Raw genomic sequence first — 8,736 nt, 5'->3', positions numbered from 1 at the left:
TTGATTATTTGAAGACGCTTTGACCAATTAAGCAATTTCCTTTTTGACTCATCTACAAAAATGTAAATGCACTATTAGGGAGATGCATTTTCTGACAAATAATAAATACAAGCCCAGGTAATTAGTAGAAACATGCCAGAAATGACGGCTGCCAAGCTATTGTTCGACATATATTCATAGACAAGTATCTTTTCTTTTCCTTGAACACAAAACCCAAGTAGCGAAATTATATTTTTATGTCGAAGATTCGGAATGACTTCAATCTCAGCTCGGAACTCTGATAGGCCTTGATGTGAAGATGTGCTGAGTCTTTTGACAGCAACATCGAGACCATCAGGTAGTTTGCCCTGAAAAAATTAAATGGCAACATTGAAGAACCCATCTCAACATGGATTGAGGAGGTTCAGAGAAAAGAAATTGGGGCATGGTTAGATATACTGTGGATAAGCCTGACTATTGCTAGTGTATGAGAGCAAATTACAACTCGTCAGTAGCATTACTGGCATATGCAAACAATGGATGGTAGCTCAAGTAGAGAAGTACAGTTTCACTCTTCGAAGAAAAGAAAATTCAAGTAGATAAGAGATAATCTGCATAGCACTATTCCTCTCCTCTTTAATAATCCTGAATTTTCTCCATATATGACAATTGCAATTGGTATAGGATGCCACTAAATTGAAGCTATGTTGAACTAAATCCAATCCAGCTTAAGTTCATAAGCAATCGGGATATATGCAAATGTAGTAGTACTGTCCCATTATTTCAGTCATGCAGAAACTATCAGAGGTGGAGGCATATACAAAGACCCCACACTTCTTACCGAATGTCAAAGCAGTCAATTGACCAGAGTATTGCAGCTTCCACTCACTTCATGCATTCTTTGACTGACAAACAATAGCGGAAACTACATTTCTGACCCCATTCAACATACGTATGTAATATATGTCCGACGGACATTTAATCTGATTTTGCAACTGGATACCATTCCTATTAGACAGGAAACTACATTTCAGAAGCTGGATTCATCTATGCCTCTATGAGTTGGAGCTGATAAAAATGTAAACACCATACTATCAAGAGATGCACTTCAATTCCAAAAAGAATATTACAGCAAATTAAATATGGGGGAGAACATATTCAGGATAGAGAATCGGTCTACTTCTCTATTTAGAGAAAATCCATGTACTCCCCTTTTTATGTAAATGATTTTATTTTACCATAGAATATTTCTCATTATTTCTCATTACTTCGTCGGATTTTGCACAAGGAGTTCCCGGATCTTCTAAATGAATTGCCTTGAGGGCCTCTGTTCTGAGTTTTCAACAATAAAAAATATATCAAAAAGACATAAGTAAAGGAAATCAAGATTTAGGTGTTAAAATTTAATGATTTTTCATTTGTACTTATGGGTGGGACACACGAGGTAGAAGTCTTGCTTAATGCCTACTGAAATAGAACACAACTAGGTAGGAGCCTGGTGATCACGTTGTAAAGTAGAGTCTCAATAATCCGCAAAGTTAGTGTACTAAGTTGATATAGAACAATTACAATTCCGATCATGGTTATAATTTGAAAAGGTGTGATGCTCAACAAGTTCAACTTCACTGTGCGATAAGAAATTGTTTGTGCATCCTTCATTATATACCTTGACTAAAAGAGCTGGAAACTGAAGCAGGTCCACAATGGTTTGAATGCACAGCAAAGGGGAATCCATGAATGTGACTGAATTCAACATAAAACAAGGTACCATTGATATACCTTACCTATTGTTCTGTTCTGAAGGATGGACCGCATGTAACTCATCCATAGTACCCTTTGAGATGCAAAAAGAAAAGAAGAGATGGAAATAAGATCCTTTCAACATAATTTTCTCTGGAATAAACATTATGGTAATAGTGAGCAATATTCTAGCAGCAAATCAATGTTTACTACTCCCTCCGTTCCATAATTCTTGTCGTGGTTTTAGTTACAATTTGAACTAAAACCACAAGAAGAATTATGTAACGGAGGGAGTATGAAGCATAATAGGTGGAAATTTCTGTCGATAACATGCAGGGGGGCTGCAACCCTGACAAACCACATTGGCCTAGCATCTGTGCAGAGTTCAGAAGCTGCATGATCTTTAGAAGTGAGTTCTTTAAGATTATATTTGATCTGAGAGTGTTCATAATAGGCCGGCCAGTCTTTTGTTATTAACACAATCAGACAAAAGTGATAACTGAACCTGCCTACTGTACTGCTCACACGAGAGATTTAGAAAAGCAGCATCTATAAGTAACTAAATCTGAGCTGGCAAACTCATGCACATGATAGCTGTACCATTCACATCTAGAAAAGCGAGACAAATATATGTACCTCTGTACCGAGAGGATGAGCTCTGTGCAGAAGCCGTGCCCAGGTCCGACTGGTATCGACAAAGCTAACGAGGGGGAAGAGCTGGAGGTAGAAGGTAATCTCATTCTGCACCTGATGGAGCTGGTCAGCTTGCTTCCCTCCCAAAAAGCAGCTGTAGAAGGTAATCTCATTCTGCACGTGATGAGCTCTGATGAGCATGTATGTATGCCGGAGTGTTTCCTCCAGCTGCTCGGCGGGGTTTCTCGTCTCTGTATGCTGCATCAGCTGCATGCTCTCGAGTTGCTGGAGAAGGTCTCCAATCATCTTCACACGCCGCGCCAGCAGCTGACAGGTTTCCCGGTTCCTTCTAACTGTCCTTGCAGCCTCCACGATCATCGTGATGAGCCCATACGCGTCCACCCCAGCAAGCTGCGCTATGCTGGCCACCTGACTCATGCCATTCCAGAGCATCATCTTCTCCCAGTTTGCTGGTGAAGAAGAAGACCAGAGAGTGTTGAAAACAGGCACCCAGTAGCCAGCTCTGAGCAGCGAGTCGCAGTCTTCAGTCTTGATGATTGACTATGTGGTTGGGAAGTTGTACAAGGAACCTCCCCTGATAGGATGGCCACATCCAAAATGTTGAGGACTTGAGGTGGTGACTGGACTCAGATTTTTTCTGAAAGTAGGTCCTATACCAGAAGAAAATGATTTTTCAGAAACTAAAACAATGGCATTTCAACACCACCAACACCAAGATGTAACACCCTGACGGATCTCGATCTAGAATGGGGATGAGGAAGGAGAGAACAGAGTAGGTGAGAGGCATGGAGAAGGGGAGAAAGACTCGATCAAACACTCGCTGCCTGATTCCCTTGATGCTTCGTACATAAGTAGCTGCCCTTCCTGGGCCTCCGGCCCACACGCACACACACGGGCCCCAAGGCCCGCACACACTAGCGTTGCAGCTCAGTTATCTGAATAACTGATTGCACTGGATCAGTCCGCTACTGATGCATCAGTAGGCGCGACATTGTCCTCCCCTTGAGATGAAGCTCCTTCCCAGATGCAGGCTGATGGGTAGCGCTGGCGAAGAACGGCGTAATCTTCCCAAGTGGTGGCTGATGGTGGCATGTTTGCCCACTGTACACGGAGTTGCACAATTGGAGCATCGCCCTTCTTCATCATCCTCCGCTCCACGATCGCCACTGGCTCCGTTTCACCTCCAGAGAGATCGGGCACCCGCGGCAGCTCGGCGAAGACTGGAGTGTAATCTGGGGTGAAGGGTTTGAGCTGGGAGACGTGAAATACTGGATGGATGCGGCTGTCTGGAGGCAACTGCAGGCGATAGGCCAGAGTTCCAATCCGCTCTGTTACTTGAAACGGCCCGAAGAACTTGTAGGAGAGCTTGCGGCACGGGCGGTTCGTGATGGTGGACTGCGCGTACGGCTGCAGTTTCAGGAGCACTTTCTCGCCAACGTCGAAGGCGCGCTCCACACGATGACGGTCGGCTTGCTTTTTGAAGCGAGTTTGGGCGCGCGCGAGCTGGGCGCGCAGCATCTCTGTGTGTGCTGTCCAGTCCAGCTCCGGCGACGCCGCTTGATCTTGTAGGGCGGAGCTCAGGTGTGGTAGACCGCCCAGGTTCGGTTCCTTGCCATACAGGGCCTTGAACGGCGAACAATTGAGCGAGGAGTGATGAGCGGAGTTGTACCAGAACTCTGCTGCAGGAAGCCACTTGCGCCATTGCCACGGCGTGTCGTGCACCGTGCACCGCAAGTACATCTCGAGGCATTGGTTGACGCATTCGGTCTGGCCGTCCGTCTGCGGGTGGTACGCCGTGGAGTAGAGCAGCTTGGTTCCTGCGGCGGCGAGCAGTTCACGCCACATGGCGCTCGTGAAAATCTTGTCGCGATCCGAGAGATGGAGTGAGGGACGCCGTGCAGCTTGATGACGTGCTCCCAGAATGATCGGGCGACTTGCGCAGCGGTGAAGGGGTGGTGTAGTGGGATGAAGTGCGCGTACTTGGTCAGACGATCGACGACGACCATGATGGCATCAGACCCCTCTGATTTGGGCAGCCCCTCGACAAAATCCATGGTCAGATCGTGCCAAGGTTCCGTTGGAATTGGTAGGGGTTGCAGCTTGCCTGCGGGGTGCGGGTGCTCGTGCTTGGCATGCTGACAGATGGCACACTGACGGACAAAATCCTCCACGGCGCGCTTCAGTCCAGGCCACGCGAACAGTTTCCGGACGCGATGGTACGTCGCCGTTCACCAGAGTGGCCCCCAATAGCGCTGTGATGCAGCGCGGCGATCAGCTTGGTCTGCAGCGCCGAACTGGCTCCAATCCACAAACGCCCGCGCTGCCTGATCACGCCATTCTGAAGCGTGCACCCTTGATCATCCGTGGTGGTGACTGCCAACTTGGCCAGGAGTTCTTGTGATTCAGGGTCCGTCTCATAGGAGTTCGCGACTTCTTGTAACCACTGTGGCTGACAGACTGATAGTGCATCTAGTGTCAACAGATGGGCCACCCTGGATAGAGCGTCAGCGGCACCATTGTCAACGCCTTTCTTGTACTGAAAGGTGAACTGCAGGCCCATCATTTTGGACATGGCCTTGCGCTGCAGCTCAGTCACCAGCTGTTGATCCCCGAGCATGCAGAGGCTCTTGTGATCGGTGAGGATTTCAAACGGAGCCCGCTGCAGGTAAGGTCTCCACTTGTCAATGGCCTTCATAACGGCCAAGAACTCCTTTTCATACGTGGACAACTTCTGGTTCTTGATCCCCAAAGCCTTGCTGAGATAGGCAACAGGGTGGTCGTCCTGGGTGAGCACCGCCCCCACTCCCGTGTCGCACGCGTCAGTCTCAATGGCAAAAGGGCGAGAGAAATCTGGAAGCGCTAGCACTGGTGTGCTCACCATCGCTTGTTTCAGCATGTCGAACGCCTGCTGGGCCTTGTCGCTCCACTCGAATCCTTTCTTGGTCAGGAGCTGGGTGAGCGGCTTCGCGATGATGCCATAATGTTGGGCGAACTTGCGGTAGTAGCCGGTGAGGCCAAGAAAACCACGCAATTCAGTTAGTGTAGAGGGCACCGGCCACGCCTGCATTGCGCTCGTCTTGCTTGTGTCCGTGGCGACACCGGCCTGTGAAATGATGTGGCCCAGGTACTCGATGCTTTCCTGGGCGAAAGAACACTTGGAAGCCTTGGCGAACAGTTGATGTTCGCGTAGCAGTTCAAGTGTGAGGCGCAAGTGTTGTTCATGTTCCTGTAGATCAAAGCTGAAGACCAATATGTCATCAAGAAAAATGATGATGAACTTACGGACATAGCGGCCGAATATGCTGTTCATTAGGCACTGGAAGGTTGCCGGTGCATTGCAAAGGCCAAACGGCATCACCCTGAAGTGATAGTGCCCGTGGTGGGTTTTAAATGCAGTTTTTGCTTCATCCTCCTCACGCATGCGGATCTGATGGTACCCTGCGCGGAGGTCGATCTTGGAGAAATATTTTGCTCCCGCAAGCTCATCCAGAAGCTCATCCACAATGGGCAGTGGGAATTTGTTCTTCACCGTAGCAGAATTTAGTCGACGAAAGTCAACACAGAAACGCCAGCTCCCATCCTTTTTCTTCACAAGCAGAACCGGTGCGGCATATGGACTCATGCTGTGTACAATGACACCTGATTGCAATATCTCTTGCACTTGCTGCTCGATCTCATCTTTCTGTGTTGGCGAGTAGAGGTATGGTTTGGTGTTGATGGGGGCAGTGCCTGGCTCCAGGTGTATGCCGTGATCATACTGACGATGAGGAGGCAGGGCCTTGGGTTCAGCAAACACGTCTTGATATTCAGAGAGCACTTTCTGAATCCTAGGAGGTACCGGCTCTGTATTCCTTTTATCTGATGGCTCAATCGTGACCAGTACTGCTGTCCATATGTCATTGGCGACTTCCATTCGGTGAAGTTCATAAGCATCCAATCCGGCCGTGTGGGAGAGGTTGGTGGTGCGGACCCCTTGCAGTTGCACTGTCTTGCCCTCTGTTTCAAACGATATGCGCTTCAGTTTCCAGTGACAGTTCATCAGGCTGTGGTCAGAGAGCCAATCCATGCCCAAAACTGCGTCATACGCACTCAGCTGTAATACCCTCAGATCGGTGTGGAATGTGTGTCCTGGCACTTGCCATGCCAATTGCTTCACCACCTTGTTACAGTGCAGGCGTTGTCCATTTGCTACCCGAATAGAGACAGGCGGCAGTGCTTGGGTGTCGACCGCAATGCGCTGAATGAACGCCTCGCTGACGAAGCTATGAGAACTGCCCGAGTCCACCAGAAGCAGCATCACTTGATCCCCCACTTGTGCTCGAAGGCGAACGGTGGATGGTGCGTCTTCGCCAGAAATCGCGTGCTGCGATAAGGTACATCATTCCGGCTCGGGCAGGGCCGGCTCATCAAGCAATTGCAACGCGTGCACGGTGTCATCCGAGAGGATCTCGCTGAAATCACCCACTTCAATCATCAGTATTTGTCCCATGCGCTTGCACTGATGTTCGCGGGAGTACTTGTCGCCACAGCGAAAACAGAGCCCGTTGGCTCGCCTGAATTCGTGCAGCTGTCGCTCGCGTGCATACTCGTCGCCGCCCGGTCGTGCGGCAGGCGCTGCACGCGCTTGGTTGTGGCTGGGTGTTGCTGGAGGTGGCCTGCCCACTGGAACAATGCGCGGCCGTTGCAGCCGTTGCTTCTCCAAATCTTCTTCCTGGATCCTTGCGAAAACAGCTGCGCGTGTGATGCTTGTTGGGCCTGCAAATGGACGCCCAGTCGTAGTTCATCTTTCAGACCGAGAAGGAACTGGGAGATGAAGAATTGTGTGCTCAAGGTTGGATCCAGAGACAATAGGTGGTACATGGAGATCTCGAATTGCTGGCGATACTCTTGCACACCCCCAGTCTGCCGCAATTTGCACTAGCTGATGCATCTGAGCTTCAAATTCTTCTGGTCCGAACTCTGCTTCCACTGCTGTTCTGAAGGCTGGCCACGACAGAGCAGGGTGCGTCTGTCTGTACGCCTGAAGCCACATGGCTGCGAGCCCATCCATGTACAGGCCGGCGGTGGCAACCCAACTGTGCCGCGGCACCCGGTAGAGCTCAAAGTAAGAGAGACACCGCTCCAGCCAGATGCGCAGCGCGGCGCCGTCGAAGCGGGGAAATCGTGCTTGGGCGGCTTGGTGTAGTGCTCGGCGCCCCGCTCGTATGCCGTAGGCGAGTTTTGCAGCAACAGAGGCGGCCCGTGGTTAACGAGCCGGGCGAACGGCAACTGAGATGCGCCCTCTGTGTAGAGCGGTGGTGGCGGAGGTGGACGGGTCGTCGGACGTGGAGGTGGTGGCGCGGGGTGGAAGGAGCCCGCGGTCGTCGACGTACCGGACGCAGATACCCCGTGGTTGCTCGTCGCGGCGGGATCGGGGGGTGGAGGGGATTTGCGGGCCTCATCCACATCCGCTTGTGACAGATCGATTTGCTTCGCCAGGTGCTTGAGCTCGGTGGAGACTTGGTCGTTGTAGGCGACTTGCGCTTGGTGGCGCTCGTCGGCGGTCCTCTGGTTGTCGTCGAGGCGGCGCAGGATGGTCTCAAGGAGGCCCTGCATCTTGTCTGTAGTTTCCGTCATCGCATCCAGCACGCGGCGGGTCTGCGCGGAGGGCTTGGATGGTGTCGTGGTCGCGATCCGGATCGAGGCGAACCCCAAGTAGGATTTCGAGCGAGCTCACCGGAGCGGCTCGCACCTAGCTCGGTGGGTGTTACCGCCTGATCGGGGACGCGGCGGCGGCGGCGGCGGGTGGTGGGGAAATTTTTTTTGGGAAGGCTCTGAGTACCAAATTGTAACACCCTGACGGATCTCGATCTAGAATGGGGATGAGGAAGGAGAGAACAGAGTAGGTGAGAGACGTGGAGAAGGGGAGAAAGACTCGATCAAACACTCGCTGCCTGATTCCCTTGATGCTTCTTACATAAGTAGCTGCCCTTCCTGGGCTACCCTTACATGGCCTCCGGCCCACACGCACACACGGGCCCCAAGGCCCACACACACACTAGCGTTGCAGCTCAGTTATCTGAATAACTGACTGCACTCGATCAGTCCGCTACTGATGCATCAGTAGGCACGACACAAGAGTCCAAGACTACTTCCTACTCCCTAAGAATATCTAACAGAAACGTAGATATTATCCAGGCACAATTAGGAGCACAGACTCTCCTCCTGCGGAATTTCCACAAACACCTAGCCTGCGGCTGGCAGAGGCCAGTCCATCGAGAGAGATAATCCTGAATATCGGCCGGCGGAGACCACTCCACAGTCCACACAAACCCATGACTGCGTGCGGTGGCCCGACGTCTCGGAGAGAGGAGAGAGGTGGAC

The 8,736-nt window shown here is 50.9% G+C and overlaps 1 protein-coding gene and 1 pseudogene across 1 annotated transcript; both read right to left on the bottom strand.

The window, feature by feature from the left end:
* Window positions 1-5: 5 nt before the first annotated feature.
* LOC123172545 (cell number regulator 13-like) lies at window positions 6-2,808 on the bottom strand (the record flags this gene model as incomplete). Its single annotated transcript, XM_044589496.1, has 3 exons — window positions 2,356-2,808; window positions 137-347; window positions 6-52 (listed from the first exon to the last, which is right to left on the bottom strand). Coding segments are annotated over exons 1-3 (711 nt in total), but the record flags the coding sequence as incomplete, so codon positions are not given.
* Window positions 2,809-4,552: 1,744 nt separating this feature from the next.
* LOC123172544 (uncharacterized) overlaps window positions 4,553-8,736 on the bottom strand; it is a 4,751-nt pseudogene continuing 567 nt past the window's right edge.

This window comes from Triticum aestivum, unplaced genomic scaffold (assembly GCF_018294505.1).
Source record: "Triticum aestivum cultivar Chinese Spring unplaced genomic scaffold, IWGSC CS RefSeq v2.1 scaffold30702, whole genome shotgun sequence".
Classification (NCBI taxonomy): Eukaryota; Viridiplantae; Streptophyta; class Magnoliopsida; order Poales; family Poaceae; genus Triticum; species Triticum aestivum.
The sequence above is the reverse complement of the archived record's forward strand: the minus strand, read 5'-3'. Positions and strand labels throughout refer to the sequence as shown.